The sequence below is a fragment of the Bactrocera dorsalis genome, chromosome 4 (assembly GCF_023373825.1).
Source record: "Bactrocera dorsalis isolate Fly_Bdor chromosome 4, ASM2337382v1, whole genome shotgun sequence".
Taxonomy (NCBI): Eukaryota; Metazoa; Arthropoda; class Insecta; order Diptera; family Tephritidae; genus Bactrocera; species Bactrocera dorsalis.
This window is the reverse complement of record NC_064306.1, coordinates 37,275,303-37,294,960: the sequence shown is the minus strand read 5'-3', so window position 1 is coordinate 37,294,960 and position 19,658 is coordinate 37,275,303. Positions and strand designations below refer to the sequence as shown.

The window sequence follows — 19,658 nt, the reverse complement described above, 5'->3', positions numbered from 1 at the left end:
GCAACCACTAATTTTGAAACAAAATTTGAGTTTCGGTTATAAAATGGTTATATATTGGTTACAAAATGGTTATATATTGGTTACAAAATGGTTATATATTGGTTATCATTAACACATATATTGGTTATCATTGACACATATATTGGTTATTAAATCTGAAAACGATTTTCATTTTTTTTTTTTTTTTGATGATACGTTTCTTTTAGAAGACGATATATGGTACTCTTTATGTATCTGCAATAGTAAGCACATCTATAACTCTATTTGTAGGCATAGTCTGCGCAAGTTTGCCTGTTTGTCCATGCCACGTACAACAATTGTTGCGTCCAACTCCTTTCCTTAAGTTCAACAAACAAACAAGAGCTATCAGCACTTTTCCCCAACACACAACAACAAACACTGTTTGCCGTTTTGCTCCTTACTTTTTTGCTCTTTCTGCGCACTGTTTGCCCATCGACTGGTCGGCGCGACTCAAAAGGTAGGCGTCGGCAAATGAATGAATGAAATTGGATACTCTATGTGTAGGAACCTATTGTATATTCGTATGTATGTATGTACATATGTCATTTATATTTGCATAGGCGTGCAAAAGGGCAACTGCAGTCCTCAATGAAATGCTGACACAGGAAACTAACCACTCTACTCACGGCCTACCCGAAATAGAAACTAGAGCAGTGTGTGAGCAGGAAGTTCAATATCAAAAGTTGGGGACAAACTGGTTTTCTTGGCATCGAATTCAGTATAAAAAAAGTGAAAAAGCATACATTTGTATGTTGTATGTTGTATGTGTTGGTGTGGCGCAGGTAAACAGGTTAGCAGAGTGATCCATTTAACTTGAGTTGTGCGAGTTTTCTTTTACTATTTTCTTTAATATTGCTTACATTTATACAAAGCTATCTGCATGTACTACATATGTATGTAAAGCTCTTTGTTTATTTGGCAATCGAAATTAATTAACCGGATTTTCATTGTCTCCGCAGAGTTTGGAAGTTTCTCAATTGATGTTTAATTAGCTGAAATGTGACAATTTGATTTATTGTATGCCATTCAGTTATTTATTTGCTTGCACACTTACTTATGCGCCATTAAACCAGCTTACAGCTGAAAACAAAGGGCCACACAGTAGGAACTAAACAATGGAAAAAGCGCCATTTGATATAATATATACATTTGTATGTGTGTTTGTGTTAAGAAATATCAAAATAAGTGTCATTTTGACAATAAATATTGTTTAGCGGAAGCTATTTAGTTCCAAAAATGTGCAAACATGTTGCTATATTTGATCATATTGTGGAACCAACTATTTGTGTTGCTCTTGTTAACCATTAATATGCCTCAATATAAGCAGACAAATATATAAATTTAAGAAATTTTTAAATAGATATATATACTAGTATGTTTAACTATGAATTTCACCCACGCAGCTCACGCCCATGCAATTATTCGTATGTATATCTTTCCGCACTTAAATTAACTATTTATAAACAACTTTGCAACTAGTTGAAAACATAAGCCTGACTAGCCCGCCGAAAGTACTTTTTCATGCAAGAAACTGGTATATTTCTTACTGAAATCCAGACATTGAATTTAACATATAAAACTGCTGCTCTTGAAACTTAAGGAGTAGGTAGAGTGGCTGTGTGAAGACGCACCATTAAAAATTCCTAAAATTTAAAAAAACTAAAACTCCCTTACACTATTGTCTCCTCTTTAAGCGAATCCACGTTTCTGATGATGTTCAACAGTTCGAAACGTTTTATCTGTGCGATCTCTGAAATATCGTCAAGAAACCCTCGAACGATAGTTGCCATTCCTTTCTAATATATGTTTATACAAAGCTTTACATTCGCATAGAAGACTTTTTATAGCCTCCTCTTCATCTACCTCCTGACAGTTTCTGCAATAATCATTATATAGTGTTCCTAGTCTACCAGCATATCTGCTAATTAGACAGTGACTCGTTAGCACTCCTACTAGAGTTCTTATGGCATTCTTTTTAAATTTTAAGAGATGGCATATGCGGCCCATATACCATTCATACCTGTTTTTTGAATAAGTCAGGGATTGTCTTCACCGAGACTCAGCCATACCAGGTTGTACAATAAGTATTGTCCTTCGATAAGAGAGGGCGTTGCTACTAACCCAAACTTTTTTTTATTTTTTTGTTTTGTTGGTACTCCGAAAGGTCTGCATCTTTGTTTACAAGCCATGTAGTATCTCCTAGTTACAGTATTTGTTTACAATGGAAAAAAATTTAATATCGTGCAGTGATAAAATTCTTATTTTTGGAAGGTGTAGCACCAAAATGAATTCACGAACGAATGTTAAAAGTACAATATATAATGATTGTTCATCTACTATTAGAACAGTGGAAAGATGGGTTGCTGAATTTAAACGTGTTCGTACAAGCTTTAAAGACGGTCCACGTGAAGGACGTCCAAAAAGATCATAAACACTAGAAATCATAGCCATGATCCTGAATCAAAACGAGAGGCTAAAAAGTGGTGGGAACCTGATTGTTCGGCTTCGAAACGAATTCGTATTCGGAAATCGGTCAAGAAGGTTATGGCATCTGTTTTTTAGGATGCGAGAGGAATTTTGCTTTGAATTACTTGCAAACTGGTAAAACAATTAATTCTGAACCTTTTGGACCAGTTTAAGCAAAAAATTCGTGAAAAGAGACCCGTTTTGTAGAAGAAAAATTCCTTTTTCATCCGGATAATGCACCGTCTCACAAGAGCATTTTGTGAATGGCTAAAGCCATGAATTAAAGTTCGAATTGTTGGAGCATCCACCGTATTCACCAGATTTGGCCCCCAGTGACGTCTATTTGTTTCCAGAACTCAAAAAATGTATGCGTGGTAAGCGTTTTTCATCAAATGAAGCGGTCATAACGGCTGTTGAAACGTATTTTGCAGACCTTTCGGATTCACACTTCAGGTATGGGATCCACAGATTGGAAGATCGTTGGAGCAAGTGCATTAATGTTCAGGGAATTTATAAAGAATAATAAAGTGTATTTTGAATCATACAATTGTGTTATCAAACGACAAAACTTATTGAATAACCTGGTATTCTGAAGTCCCCTTAGCAATGTGAATCAACTAGCTTTAGTTGGGGTATTTTGGTACAGCTAACAGCTTTTCGGAACTTCATCTAACAGAATTTATTATTCAAAATGTTCTTTACCAAAATGAGAGACATTTAGAAACAAAGGCAGTACGAAAATTTATATACGATGTATGCATCAGCATGGTGATTCACTTTTACTGATTTCAGTATGTATACAAATTCATAATAATAAAATTCACATCAACTTGTAATCCCTCAAAAATCTCTTGAATCGCCTTAACAGTTTTGCACATATTTATAAACCTCTTTAACTAAGTAGTTCAATGAACAGCTTAATGATATTAAATATGCATGTATGTATGTATGTATTTCCATGAACATAACATAAATTCACATATACTTTCATATACATATGTGCATTTCGGTTGATAATTCTCAGAGAGATGAAGAGCTAATCCTTTGTCAAAACCAAATAAGTGCATACTTCTATATTATTTCTATATACTTATTTAGACCTTGTTAATAGAGTAAATAAGTTTAAGAATTCGAATGTGGGAAAATTTTGAGTTTCACTTTCAAAAATAATCTTTGGTTTAAAATGGAAAGCTGTCACTAAATTCTAATAATTGCTGCAAATACTTTTTATATATTTTACATATGATTTGAAGCGATAAGTAATTATTGAAAAATAAAAACTTTTAAAACTCTCCCAAGAAATCAATAAATATATACGTAGGCTCTACATTAACAAGAACTTTTATTTTAACTTTCAAAAAAGGTTTAAAATCGCTAAACAATATTTTTTTAATTGTTTTATTAAGGGAAAAAATATGCAAAAATCGTATTTTGAATCTATATAAATGCCAATAAGTTTTTCATATGTAACGGGTGATTTTTTTGAGGTTAGGATTTTCATGCATTAGTATTTGACAGATCACGTGGGATTTCAGACATGGTGTCAAAGAGAAAGATGCTCAGTATGCTTTGACATTTCATCATGAATAGACTTACTAACGAGCAACGCTTGCAAATCATTGAATTTTATTACCAAAATCAGTGTTCGGTTCTTTTCTTTTTTATCGACAAATTTTGTTCAGCGATGAGGCTCATTTCTGGTTGAATGGCTACGTAAATAAGCAAAATTGCCGCATTTGGGGTGAAGAGCAACCAGAAGCCGTTCAAGAACTGCCCATGCATCCCGAAAAATGCACTGTTTGGTGTGGTTTGTACGCTGGTGGAATCATTGGACCGTATTTTTTCAAAGATGCTGTTGGACGCAACGTTACGGTGAATGGCGATCGCTATCGTTCGATGCTAACAAACTTTTTGTTGCCAAAAATGGAAGAACTGAACTTGGTTGACATGTGGTTTCAACAAGATGGCGCTACATGCCACACAGCTCGCGATTCTATGGCCATTTTGAGGGAAAACTTCGGACAACAATTCATCTCAAGAAATGGACCCGTAAGTTGGCCACCAAGATCATGCGATTTAACGCCTTTAGACTATTTTTTGTGGGGCTACGTCAAGTCTAAAGTCTACAGAAATAAGCCAGCAACTATTCCAGCTTTGGAAGACAACATTTCCGAAGAAATTCGGGCTATTCCGGCCGAAATGCTCGAAAAAGTTGCCCAAAATTGGACTTTCCGAATGGACCACCTAAGACGCAGCCGCGGTCAACATTTAAATGAAATTATCTTCAAAAAGTAAATGTCATGAACCAATCTAACGTTTCAAATAAAGAACCGATGAGATTTTGCAAATTTTATGCGTTTTTTTTTTTTAAAAAAGTTATCAAGCTCTTAAAAAATCACCCTTTATATCTATTGCCTACGTTCCTGCAAATGATTCAGCGTAGATATATATATTTATCTGAATATACTACAAACTTAACCATTCAATTATATGATTACTCATTGAATCAGTCACTCAAGTTTAATGTTTTGTAAAACCCACATTCATCTATAAAATATGGTAAATATAATTAATATTTAGTTATGAATATGTAAAAATGTGTCTCCAAAGCAGGGTGATGCAATTTTTCTGTCGGTATCTTGCGATGATTATATTTAAAAGGTTAAGCAACATTAAGGAAGTTCCGGACTCGAGCCCAAATACCTTTTGTTATAGTAGAAGGATCAATGAAAGCCGGAGTGCGGAAATTTAATCCGCTAAACCTACACCCAACTCATAACTCTTCCACAGAACCAGCGAATTAAGGATTAATTCAGGGGAAAGAGAAAGCCTTTAAGTCTCAATCTATCGGACTGACTGACGCCGAATAAACTGTATATTTCTTAGTTTTGTCATAATTAGAGCTGACGTTTCGCTGACAACTTTCAATTTACCAAAAAACTGACACATGAGTGCTGTCAATATTAACACCGAAATACCTAAAGCTACTCATATGAGTCTTACACCACTATTAGGCATCTATAATAGCGCGGGTACAGCTGCCGTTTGACAAGCAGAATACCAAAATGTACTTTATGAGTGACTATCGACTGCCTACCGCAGATAATTCAGTCGCCTGTCATTATTTTGTGGATATTATCAAAAACTATCAAACCTTATTATACTATAGTGGGTGGAACTGTCCAAATCGGGAAACTGATACTCGATAACTTTGTTTTTTCTCTTACATCTCATTTTTTGCCAAGAGAGCAGAAGCGCGCAGAGTAATGCCGAATCGAAGATACCTAGCATCAGTAGAGTTAACGAATTAGTATAAGCTTCTTGAAGTCATAACTTAATAGAACCACCCTAATGACCATATATTAATATGAGCCGCACATGTTGTGTAAACAATAATTTCGGACTACCGTTCGCCATTTATAACTTGTACTTGGCTTGTTATTGCTCTTATCTTTAAAATCGCATTTGCATTGCCGCAAAAGGAATAAGAACTAAGCGCGTGACAAGTAACGCATTGAAGTCATTCATGACTTCGAAACTCATAATATTTAATGTGCACAGTTATTGGTCATAAAAGAAACGCTTTTAAATGAAGCTGCCCCAAGCGACTGAGTACAACAGAACTACATACCTTCAAGACTAATACTAAATACGAATATTATGTATGAATATGTATGTCATTACTGGAATCACGTGCAGTAAAATATCAGAATTATCAGCAGGTATAACAGCTTACTACTAACCTTTTTTGTACTGATATGGAACTAGTCCGAAAAGATCCAGTTGGAAAACGTGTTACAAATTTATTTCTACGCTATTTGATTTAGAAACAAATTTTACGCAAAAAATGAACTAGTTATATTTTTGTCTTTTTTGAACTAGTTTGGAACTAGTTGTCAAGTCGAAGAATATTAAAACCAAAAACTACGGGCTTTTTCGTATGACCTGATGACCGTCGACTAGTTGAGTTTTTAGTTCATACTAGTTGTCAACTAGTTCGTAACTAGTCCTTTCCACGGGGCAGTAACGAATCTTATTAATGTAATTATGTATGCATATAATTCTTTGCTTTTGTATACTAAAGTGTAAATTTGCGAAAATTAAAAGGAAAACAAGCTCGCCTCAGTTAGCCAGCAGTGCTCCAGCTCGTGGTTGCAAATTGCCGCGGCGTGGGCGGCGCGCTTAAAGAACACTTGCAAGCCAAGTACGCCAACATTTATGGCACCGCAAACAATCAAAGAAAATGGCCAATGTAAAAAGAAAATATATGTACGTACTTATATCGCTTTGAGTGCTTGTTTGTGTGCGTTTCGCGTTGTTTTGCTATTGTAGTATGTGCTCACTTGCCCGCTTGTGCTTGAGTTGCCGACAGCTACTTGCGCTTGTTGTTGATTTAATGGACTTTAATGGTGTTAAGCTATATCCGGCGATAAACGATACGTGTCGAATTAATGTTTGTTGTGCGAAATTTCTGTTCGAAAATGAGTTTTCGATTGTTTTTACTCATTGACAATTGATAAGCGTGACTCTTCACTTTCCAATTTCAGCGCATTTTCACTGTTAGTTTGATATATTTGTATGTCTGTACCCCAGATTCTAGTATTTCGCTTATTATTATTTGTATTTATTTTGTTATTGGAGAAAGGTTCGTAAGAAACTTGTAGTTTGAGCTTGAACAGGTGTCTGATTAAAGCAGGAGGCAAAAAGGTTAAAAAAGATCAAGAAAAAACTTTTGCTTCGAAAATATAATACCATTTACAAACTCAAAAGATTCAGTTACAAATTCAAAATGTTCCTCATAAGGCTTTGATTCCAATCGGTCAGCTATAGGATATATTGATCCGGTCTGAAAAATTTCTTCGGAGATTGCATTATTGTCTTAAACAATAACCTGTACCAGGGTATAAGTACTACAAGTCGGGGTAGCCGTGAATTCAGAGCGTAAGCATTGTTCCACAGTTCATGATTCTTAGAAAAAGTCAAGCTAATGAAAAAGTTTTCTTAATACGCACGATCGCCTCTGCCTATAATAATCTCAAGTTGACAAAACCGACAAGAAAAAGGATCAGCTTGAAACTTTCAAATTTCTCGGATCACTAATGTTCCTCACTCTATTGGACAAAACCGAATCCCATAACATGACGTGAAGGGAAATCCATCACAACAACGTTACTAAAACTTTGAGAGGGTTATATTGTGCCACTCTCACAGAGACAGAGACAATGTTATGTATAGTATAACTATCAGAGTTGAGTCATATAACTACAAGTATGGGTGGGCCATATAAAATTTTAAATTTAAAGATAGGGCGTAAAAGATTGAGTGTAGCGTTTGCACGTAGCGCCGTCCTGCTGGAACCAAATGTTGCCCAAGTCTTCCTCTTCAATTTGCTTGAAGAAAAATTCGGTTCGGTTCGCGATATCGCTCACCATTGATGGTTACGGCGGTTCCTTCTTCATTTTCGAAGAAAAATGAGCCGATGATTCCACCAGACCAAAATCCGCACCATACAGTGATTCGGGGTGGGTGCATTGGCTTCTCGACGATTACGTGCGGGTTTTCTGTGCCCCAAATGCGACAATTCTGCTTGTTAACGTAACCATCGAGGTGGAAATAAGCCTCGTCCGAAAAGATGATTTTTTTATAAAATTGACCATTCTCGGTCTAACGATCTTCTGCCCAATCTGTCAATATTTTCCAGTTTTCCTCTAATGAATAGCGACCCATTTCGTAAATTTTAGACTTTTTACTGAATATCTGTCACTTTCCGAATGGTATTTGACGTTTCCAATGTCGAAATATAGGTAATTCAAATTTAAAACGTTATATGGCCCACTCTATATAATAAGATTTTCAAACGGATTGTTTGACAATGCTCACCGTTTTTCAAGACATTTAGACTTATTATGAGATTACATGGGTTTGCGGGTTTGAAAAAATCTATTTTTTTATTATCTTATTAAATTAATCAACATCTCCTGAATATTCTCCTAAATTTTCAAGTTGATCCGAGTAATAGTTTCGGAGATACAGTCTTGAGAACTTGTGCGCTCGAGGCTAGCTAGACTAAATGCGCCATCTTCGAACTCGTTTTTTTCGAAACTGTGTTTTTGAAATCGGTTGGAAAGATTTCTCGAAAACTACTCAGCCGATCTTCATGAAATTTTATACAGGCCTTTGAGATACAATTCTTAAAGACTTAGACGAAGGATTTTTTTTTCTATCACAACTATTTGAAGAAAAAAATTTCGCGAAATTTTCACTGAAAGTGACCACTGCTCGCCTTCAGACGTTGTATGTTTTCCATAAAACAAAAATATATATGTAGGTTATAAATTTTTACATTAAAATAATTTTGCTTTAAAATAATTTCACTAAATTTTTCTTAAGCACGATCACTAATTACATTCAATTTCCGTCCTTCCCTCTTTACAGATGAATCTAAGCTGAATTCGGGTTCGTGGGAGGACTCCCTACCTAAACTTGATATTAACAGCACTGAGCTATCACCGCTCGGCGATAGCAACAACGGCAGCATCACGACTACCACCACAGCACAATTGCATCATAACGCCAACAACTCAACGTTACATCGCCCCGAACCGTTGAACGCCGCGCGCTCCTCATACAACAGTCTACACACTTTATTGAATAGCAGCACGCTTGCAGCACCGCTGCAACAATATCAAACACAACAACAACAGCAACATCATCATCATCAGCATAGTAAAAGCTGTGGCAGTCCGAGCAGCATCGGCCGGCCAACTAACGAAGCGGAAAACACCGCAACCGCCTTAGTTGCGCACACAAACAACACAATTGCCGGCGGAAGTTTCAGCACCAACGGCGGCTCAGCGGCCGTTGGTGTAAGCACCGCAACTGCAACCACCGAAACCGTTAACAACAGTCAAAGCGTCGCCACTGTCAATACCACCACAAAGAAACGTCTCGAACATAACGCCTCTACACGTTCCGTACAATCCGAGGATAGTTGGTGTTCCGAGCAATCGATTGAACAGGAACAGGTGAACGCCAACGCTAACGCCAACAGTACACACTCAGTTTCGGACGACGAAGCCGCAACGGAGGACGAACGTGAACGTGAACGCAGCAGCGTGACGTCGTTGAGCGCCACCAATCAACGCAATTCACAATTGCGTTCCACACTCAACAAGGCCAAACAGCATTTGTCCTTTGACAAATGGCGCACGAGTTCCTCGAACAGTGGAAACGCTGCCAACAACACATCCACCAACAGCTCCGCAACCCATTCGGTGTCGGCCAGCAACGGCGTCGCTGATAGCAGCGGCAACAGCACGCAAACCAGACGTGCTAGCGCCTGCACCATGCCGACAGCACACCAGAGCGCACGTGATGACATCACCACACCAGGTGAATCGCCGGGTGGCCGGCTATCACGCTGGTTCTCGATACGACGCGGCTCATCGCACCAGTACGATGTGGGCGGTCGTCAGTCGGCCGCGTCCAGCATTGATATGCCGGATGCAGCAGCGTTGTCAGCTTGCGGCGATTCGGCACATGCATCGCCACAGAAGTTGAGCGCCAACAAAATGCCCGGCGTTCCAGAGGTGTGTATATCCGACAAGCAGACACGTGCGCGTGCATTCGCAAATCGTTCGCGGTGTATTTAACATTTTCGTTTATTTTTGCTTTAATTTTCTGCACAGAATGACGATGAAGAGGCCGCCTTAACGTCATCGCGTTTTGATCTGGATCTAATGTTACCGCCTGGCAGTCGCGCCAACGGCTCGGCACACAATGCGCACACCCGCCTCATCACGCCAATGCTGCCACCCGCACCGCCGGGCCTATCACAGCAGCAGCTGAAGCGGCGCCACATTGTGGCTGCCATTGTGCACAGCGAGAACTCATATGTGGCCACTTTGCAACGTCTAGTCAATGTATGTAAATCATTTGTTCGAAATCTCATCTTAACTATGTAAATATGTATGTGTAGTTAGCTGTAGTCTAGTCCGTAGTTTACAAAAAATTTTAAATTTGCCTCTGAGTCAATCTCATGCAAATTATTTTGTAGAGTAACGTTTTGCATGGGTAGTTTGTCTTCATTTGGGGGCTTAATGGTGAATCACAATTTTTAAAAAACACACTGAAAATTATATGTAGACCTTTTAGGAAGACTAGAGTACAGATTTAAGTTCATTTTCATTAATCATTCTTTTCATTTTCATAAAAAAAAAAACAAAATAACTTTCCATTTCCTGCAGTTCTTTTTATTTAAAGTAAATTAGTTAAAGGACACTAGACTATATCCGCGAAAGCGATGTATATGCCAATAAAGAATAAGAAAAGGGAAGGCCATATTCTCTATATTCACCCAAACAAAAGGTACTGCCATTAAAACCCGCAGAAAGCTTAGGAATAAAGAACTCAATCCGACAGTTTAAGAAATCTCACGAAAGACCGTCGAAACGGGTTTGAGAAAATACTCATGAAGTAAAAGATGACTTTAGTAATATTGTTTTTTTCGTAGAGATTATCTTGACCCTGCTTGGGGGAAAGCAATAAAATAACAGTCATTGAAATCACTTAACGGTACACCTCGAAAACAAGAGGTCGCTCTGGTTTCACGTGGTAACTCGAATTTTTGTTCTGCTATGGCCAGTGTTTGGACTCCACGTACGCCATTCAATGGCAGGTAGTCGATGAATGTATTAATAAATTCATTGTGAATGGTGTTCTGTACCCATCGGTGGTTGGTCGCCTCTGAAATTTGGTCGGTATATTATTTCAGTTTGTCGAAATGTTGGAGGAATATTCTCCTAATGTTCCTAGGTAGCGGCTCCGCTTCAAACACGTGACTGCAGGAATGGTTTTGACGAAAACACTCGAAAAAAATTTCCGAAGAGGGGTATATTATGTTACTTAACAGGGAGCTTCGATGGCAGACATCAGGAGACATCCTGTAGTTCGAAGTGCGGTCTTCTGACCATTCTTTGAATTCAACTTTGGAAAAAATTCGGAATTTAATTACTTAGGATCGTTATTATTTATTTATTAATCGTTTTGTTTTTATTTAAATTTTCTTTTGGAATCTGCAGACTGAGATCTTACAGAATACATTAAAAGCTTTCAAAAAGCTCGAATGAAATATCAGTTTTTCATCATTGTATCACAAGCTTTTTACCACCTTAGTTAAAGCATTTATTATTCTTCTCAATAATGTTGGTTGAGGTCATTTTGTCATGTTTTCCAATAACTCACAAACTATTCGTTTGCTCAAAACCTTAAAAATATGAAAGCACACATGTTCCCAGGCGAATGTGTTTTTTTCTTATTATGCACTTTTATAACATTTTTAAAGATCCAATAAAAAATTATTAAAATTGAAAGTAAGTGTGTTCTTATATAATGTTTAGTTAATTATAATATTCCAAAGACAAAATCTACATATTCACCAAAGGATCAGATACTAAAATAGAAATAGTCCTCGAATGGAAAACTTTTCGTTTTTGGGAAAAAAAATTATTTATAATAATTAAAATTGTTATAATAGCACAAGTCCATTTTTTCTAGTGCTTACTTGCTATCCCCTTGGCAATTTAATTTTTCCAAAACATATTTTATTATTTAAAGCTTAATAATGTTAATATTGTTTTAATTAACAGTAAGCACCGATAAATAAGTTCACCAAATGCACTTTCCATTAATTGATCAAATTGTTTCATAACAAAGAAATACTATATATTTTTATTATTCTGTAGTATATAGTGCCTACATGTGTGAACTTTAATCATAAGAGACAAAGTTTCTATAAAAGATGCTTCAAAGGTTTATTGTCTACGTTAATTAAATTATGTCACATTTCTAGTAATAACAGTAAACAAAGTTTTTATTTAATATTAAAGTATACTACTGTGAGCAAAAAATAGTAAGACGTTGTTGAAAATTTTAAAATTCTTAATTTATTTTTCAAAATCTTTGTCACCCTCAAAGTAATCATACTTGGCTCCTATACACATGTGCCAACTTTTGTTCCAATCCTCGAGACAGTTGTAAAAGTGAATTTCCAGAAAAGCCGTCAGGAAGTCATACGGCGCTAAATCAAGCGAATGCGGTAGTTGCGGCACGGTATTAGTTGGAAGTTTGGTGGAAAACACACGAAGAATCAATGCAGAATGCGACGGTGCATTATCGTGTTGCAAAAACCAGGAGTTGTCGATTCATAATTCCTGCTTTTTTTACGAATAACTTCGCGCAAACGACGCACAACACTTAAATAGTATTCCTTGTTGACAGTTCGGTGAGACGTAAGGAAGTCGGAGTGGAGCACACCTCGATAATCGAAAAAACTATCAACATAACCTTGATTTTTGCCTGCTTTGACGTGTTTTTTTTAGTTCCGACTCATCTTTGCCACGATATTCGGCCGATTGATTGGATCGTAATAGATACAAGAATCATCGTCAGTGATAATACGTTTTATGACATGCCGGTAGTCGGAAAGCATTGTTTCACAGACGATAACACAATGCTGCTTTTCAAAAAAAATTTAGTGATTTTGGAAGCAATCATGCTTTTACTTTTCTTAGACCCAAACGAACTTTCAAAATGGTTTTCACTGATTCCTCCGATATTTCAACGATGGCAGTAAAATCTCTGACTGTCAATCGTCGATTTTCAAGCACAAATTCCTTTATTTTAATGACGTGTTGATTCGTCAGAACGCGTTCTCGACCCTCTTTGAACAATTTGTACCAATCAAAAACTTTTGCTCGCGACAAAAAATTATCACCGAAGTCTTTCACCAACATTCTAAAGATTATGGCACCAGAAATTTGATTTCGCACACAAATTTTAGTGGAATTTTTTTTGCTGAATAACTTCACTCATCGTAAATATCGCTGAAAGCACTTTATGTACTTCAGAAAGAGAAGCGTATACTAAGCACTAACGACTGTTTTCATGTGACTTTTGGCACAGATATGATGATATGAAAGCCATACCAATGTAGAAAAAAATATTTCGACGAATCGGGTTATCGCGTAAATTTAAAATAAAAAAGTCTTACTATTTTTTGCCCACAGTAATATTTTCTCTTACAACCAAGGGAGATTAGATACCTTAAGATAAAATTTGAGCTGGGTTTCAGTTTATCCGAGTTGCGCATTCTTTTGTCACTCTTTTAAAAAGAAATATACTATTAATGACATTTTTTTCACTCACGTTCAAATACTGCACATTTTTCCTATATTTTTTGCACATTCTCTTACATTAATCATTCACCGTTAAGCATCTTTTGCATACATAGATATATTTTATTCATACATAGCTCATATTGAAACTAACAAGCCAACTTGATTAATTATATTATCATGCATTTACTATACGAATTTTATTTCTTTACATGCCATCCAAATCCTACGTCACGCATTAATTGCATCACCATCACCATTACTAACAACTACTACTACTACCAAATCTAAATCGAAATTAACGCAATGTAACTGAACCTATCCAAAAAACAAAAACAAAAAATAATAAAAACAAATGTACTTGTAGTTACCAAATTAGTAACCAAAACCACCAAACTGTTAGCATAAATAGGTACAAGTCCAAATAATTACATAATAATTACGCTATTACGAAAATAGTATGTAAAATTAACTGCCTAGAGAGTTTCTATATTCTATAACTCAAAAATAATATTTAAAAATTATTAAAAATTAAACATAAATTATTTATAAGTTTACTTTCCTTTTAAAAAATTATTCAAAATCGGTCACAGATTAATCATACAAATTTTTTTATTATTTTTTTTTTCTAATTTTCTCATATAAAAACTCTCTTCTCCTTAATTACTTTACGCTTTTCAATAAATTCCTCATTGATTCACATTTTTCACTATCTACCTCTCCATCTCTAGGATTATAAGAAACCTCTCGAAGAGAGCAACCCACCTATTTTGAGCGGCTCCAAGATCGCCACACTCTTTCATCGCCTGCCCGAGATACTGCAATCGCACAAATTATTCCGCATCTCACTCGCCGAATGCGTATGCCATTGGGATCGTGACGAGCGCTTGGGCGATTGCTTCGTGAATGCGTTCAGCAAGCCGCGCATACTCGAAATCTACTCGGGCTTCATCAATAATTTCTCAGCAGCCATGGAACTCGCCAAAATGGAGGAGAAACGCAAATCGGCGTTAGCTGATTTCTTCAAAGTCAAACAAATTAGCGCACACGATCGTCTGTCGTTCTTCGGTCTGATGGTTAAGCCGGTGCAACGTTTTCCACAATTCATACTCTTTCTACAGGATATACTCAAGTATACGCCACAAGGTCATCACGATCGCATGTCATTACAGCTGGCGTTGACACAATTGGAATTGCTCGCCGAAATGTTGAACGAGCGCAAACGTGAGGCGGAACAATATCAAGGCTTCAAAGAGATGTTGGGTCACATCACCGGCACTTTCAATGCACGTTCGCTCACTGCGACAGATAGCAATCGTGCGCGTTACCTGCTAAGGGAGGATAATGTGACACATGTGGAGTTCAATCAGGCTGGTCTAATTGTCAAGTCCAAGCAGCGTCGTCTATTATTGCTCAATGATAAGGTCATTTGTGTTTCGGTCGCACCGAAACAGTCACATGATTTTGGCGCTACGGAGAAGCTGAGTTTCAAGTGGATGTATCCAGTGACGGATGTGGAAATCGTGGATAATAGTACTTCCGCAACGCTCTCGAGAATATTAACTGCGGGTGAGTTTTCAAGACGAATATAATATATGAAGAGTTCGATTCGGGTATCCACAGCAAAAGTCGATTTTAATTGGTTTGATTTCAAAGTACTTTTTAGGTTCGGAATAGTGTCAGAATATAGATGTTATTGCAGCGGAAAATAATTACAGTTAGTTTCCAATCATTCCGAGCATATAGGTTCAACTCTTGCTATATACCCAAAATTTTGTTCTTCACGAAGGTTCTTTAAACCCCGATTTAAGTCTAAATTTATTTACCAAATTCAGGGGTCAGTGTCCATAACGCAGTCAGGAAATAATCTACAGACCACTATATTTAAAATCTTTCCTTTCGTCAACTCACACCTGTCATCTGTCCCTTTCACAGGTCTCAATCGCGGCGGAAGTCTCAAGTCCAACAGTAGCTCCTGCAACAACAGTCACTCCAACACGCTACCAATCAATGCCGCACACTCACATGGTGGCCACTCACTGGACAGCTCACCAGCTGCACAACTCACGAACGGCGCCGATAATCTCTGCTCCGAGATGAGTACACTCATGTACGACTATGAAGTAATCTCACGTATACACGATCTCGTCAGCACACTGAAGGGCACATACAAAGAGCTCAATACGAATACCACACGTAATGTCTTGAATACCATACAAGCCTCGATACAACGCAAAGATGAGGAAATGGCTTGGGTTGATTCGTGTTGTCTACAATTGATAGCGCGCAACAAGTCGGGCAAAGAGGAGACCTACACATTCCAGACACAAACACCGAATGTGAAGAAGGAATGGATCACGGAACTACGTTTAGCACAATTGGCTTTGGATCCGAACAACTCGCCAGCCTGGGAGACGTCCACTACAACAGAGCCACAATCACTGGGCAATAGCAGCTACGAGCAGCAGCAACATGTGATGCAGCGACAATCCACCAAGTTGCCACTTTTCGTCAAGGCGATACCCGTCTACAAGTCACAGCATCAAACAGAGGTGAGTTTCTAGTTCTTTTCTTTTTTGTTTTTCCATTTTCTATGTCCCGATTTACCTCCACACAGGTGCGCTGTGGTTGTTATTATACTATCGCCAACGACTTAAAGCTAAGCGGCAACGCACGTCGTCGTCACAAACAACAAAACTACCTGTGGGTCTGCACCAGTGATGGCACATCCTCACACATAGCAGTGCTTTCGCAGCATCACCAACAGGCCGGTAATCTGCGTGATGTGGGCTCTTTCGACTTGGTCGAGACTCAGGTGACCGCCATGGAGTTCGTCAAGGGACTGGACAGCGTGAAGAAACGTGAAGAGCACAATAGCCTGCTAGGCGATCTAGTGTGGATGGGCACAGACAGTCGTAAGATATTGATTTACTCAGCACAAAACCCCGAACAGGAGGAGCAATTGAGCTGCAGCACTGTACCTGGCGCCGTTACGCGTATACTCTATCACTTCGATGTCGTTTATGTGGCGCTCTCAAATGCCATAATGCTCATCTATCGTCGTTCATACGATGGCGTCTGGATGCTCAAAGACCCACAAGTTGTGCTGCTGGGCGAATCCGGGCTGCCAGTGCCAAATCTGTTGCCAATCAATATGAATATTTACGCTTCGTGCGCGAATCGCGTCTATGTGCTGAATGCGCTCAACGGCGAGATACAGAAGAGTTTCGAGGTGCAACACGGTGCCAATCAACAGGTGAACCTAATGGCACACTCCGGCATTGGACTGTGGATCTCGCTGAAAAATTCAACTGTTTTGTGTTTATATCACACGGAGACCTTCAAACATTTGCAGGATATCAATATTGCCTCGAGTGTGTTGCGCAGCGATGGCAAGAAAGAGCAATCGGTTAACAATAGCTCAATTTATGTAACGGCGCTCATGGCTTGCAAGGGTTTACTGTGGGTGGGCACGAATGTTGGTATTGCCGTTACTATACCGCTACCACGTCTCGAGGGTGTGCCGATCATTAGCGGCGGCATTAATATGTCTTGCCATGCACACTTTGGTCCGATCACCTTCCTGCTGCCACTTGTACCGCGCGTTTATCCGAGCTACAAACAGCCACCGACGCAAACGCTGCCCGTCGCCTTTTGTGCGGAGCCCACCGTTACAGTGCCTAGCATGGGTGATGATCTACAATTGCCCGCAATCGATGCCGATCCCAAAAAACTCGCAGAATCCGATCTGGACGAATCGACGGTAATACTACGTCGCGACTTGCCGAAGGATGAGTCACCCTTCTCGGGCACCGCCTCACCCTCGGCTTCAATGTTGCGCGAACTCAGCGTGGATGGCGACTCGAATGCCTCTTCACCGCGTTGTTCCAAATTGGATAAGCAAAACTCATTCGATCAATCGCTTTCGAAGCTACGTGCTTCGCTCGTCAACTCGCCAGCTTTCCATCGCAAACGTTTCCATGACCTATCCTCCGACTCAGCGCGCATGGCCAAGACGCTGCCGCGCGGCTTCAACACGAGCATGCACTCAAACACCAGCACACTCAATCATAACGAGCATGGCTATTGTGACGTCTACGGCTTGTACGGCAAGCTGATTTTCGTGAAGGAAGACTACGACGCAGAGGAAGGCACACAGGGCAATCTCATGGACATGATGTACGAAGGCATGCGCCGTTCCGATCCCGAATTGGCGGCCATACCCGGCAAGGTGAGCACGCTGGATCGCCGTTTGCGCATGAAAGCCTCACGGCCACGTTCACTCGATCTCTCCAACTGGTCGGTGGACTCAAAGTCGTCCAGCCTCTATACCTCTTCGGGCAGTGAGGAAAGCATGGGCATACGCCTCTTCGGCGGCCGCTCGGTATCGCGCAATAGCAGCAGCGCTAGTCACAAAACCTCAGGCAACGGCAGTGATTTGGGTAACATATCCGAGAATGGACTAATGACCAGCGCCGAAATACACCAACATCACAGCACACCGAAATCGGATGATGGCTTCAAATTGTTGGAGATAAAGCAAAGCAAGAATGCTGGCGCGAGTGCAGGCGGTGCATGCACGCCACCACCCGCTGCCGCTGTGGCAACACTTAAGCGCAAGCAAAAGCAAACGAACAAACAACAACAGCAACAAAATGCCGACGGACCGCGCACCATAATCACGCTGATGGGCGGACGCGGCTACTGGCGACACGTCTGGTACAACAACGCCAACTCGCCGAACAGCAAATCGGCAACGCTGAGCAGTGGCGCCTCCACGCCGCTAATTGCCAACTCGAACGACGCTCACATTGTGGTGTGGGAGAAAAAGTTATAATCGCAGGAGTTAGAGTGGCGCCCCTTGCAGCGTAGCGGGCGTCGCGGTCGTGTGCGCTTCCGCGGCAGTTACATGTCGCGTGAGCGTGTGTGCAATGGTGGCGCCGCCAACCGCGGCTTGGGTGTGCTCAGCGCCAGCACGCTCAATGTGCGCGGCAAGGAGAGCGGCTTCTTGGCGAGCAGCAGTGGCATGGGTTTTAAGCGTTTCGCCAAACTAAAACGAGGTGGCAGTCTGAAGGAGTTCTGAATCAAAATCAAAATCATCTGTTAACGTTAGTAATCGTAGGCTTAATGAAGAATTTTTTTATGAATTAATAACAATAAATGTTTACATATTTACTTGTACAGTTATGTAAAGTTTAATAAGTAACAAGCTGAACTGAATTGCATGGAATTTGATGTTTACTTGCTGTTGTTGTATGCAAAAATGTAGTACATTGAATCACAAAAACAAAATCAAAGTATACTGCACAAATAAATGTAACGGTAAATTTAAACACAAACACACAAACATGCATTATAAATCAACTTGTAACATAAGCAGAAAGTACTGAGTCAAAAATTAAAAAAAAAAAAACAACAACTGCTGAATCCAACAAGTAGCATTTTTAGTAAAGCAGTTTTATAAAGCGTGGCCACACTTTTAAGAAGCGGATCATGTAAAAATTAAATTTATATTATATCATCGCCGGTTCACATATTTTGCGGGACAAATTCAAATTATATATTCTCAAATTATTAGAATTAATTTTTTATGCTCTTTACAATTTTAATAAAAAATATTTGATTACATAAAATTTTAAAATTTTATAAATTTAAATAATATATTAAATATAAAAAAATTATTTTTATTTTATTTATTTATTTTTTTTGTTTTTGTTGTAAGTTTCAAAAATTTGTGTTTTATATTAAAATTTTAAAATTAAATTAAAAAAAAAATATTTTGTATTTTTTCATTTCATTATTTTTTTCATTTTTTTTAAGGTTTTAATTTTCTATTTATAACATTTTTTTTCCTATTAAAAGTAAATTTAATAATATTGTTTATATTGATGTATTATATTTTTATTTTTTTATGTTTTAAAGTTACATTTTAGAAGTTTTAAAACTATTTTTTTTATTGTATTAAATGTTTTATTTGATAATTCACTGCTAATAGTA

The 19,658-nt window shown here is 38.5% G+C and overlaps 1 protein-coding gene across 1 annotated transcript in view; it reads left to right on the top strand.

The window, feature by feature from the left end:
* LOC105222216 (uncharacterized) overlaps positions 1 to 18,803 on the top strand; it is a 294,428-nt gene extending 275,625 nt beyond the window's left edge. Inside the window, exons 2-6 of the mRNA XM_049455583.1 lie at positions 8,923 to 10,076; positions 10,176 to 10,409; positions 14,393 to 15,230; positions 15,597 to 16,213; positions 16,279 to 18,803. Of these exons, the coding sequence (XP_049311540.1) occupies positions 8,923 to 10,076; positions 10,176 to 10,409; positions 14,393 to 15,230; positions 15,597 to 16,213; positions 16,279 to 18,498 (5,063 nt within the window). The 3' untranslated portion in view covers positions 18,499 to 18,803. The remainder of the gene's footprint in view (positions 1 to 8,922; positions 10,077 to 10,175; positions 10,410 to 14,392; positions 15,231 to 15,596; positions 16,214 to 16,278) is intronic.
* The last annotated feature ends 855 nt before the right edge of the window (positions 18,804 to 19,658 follow it).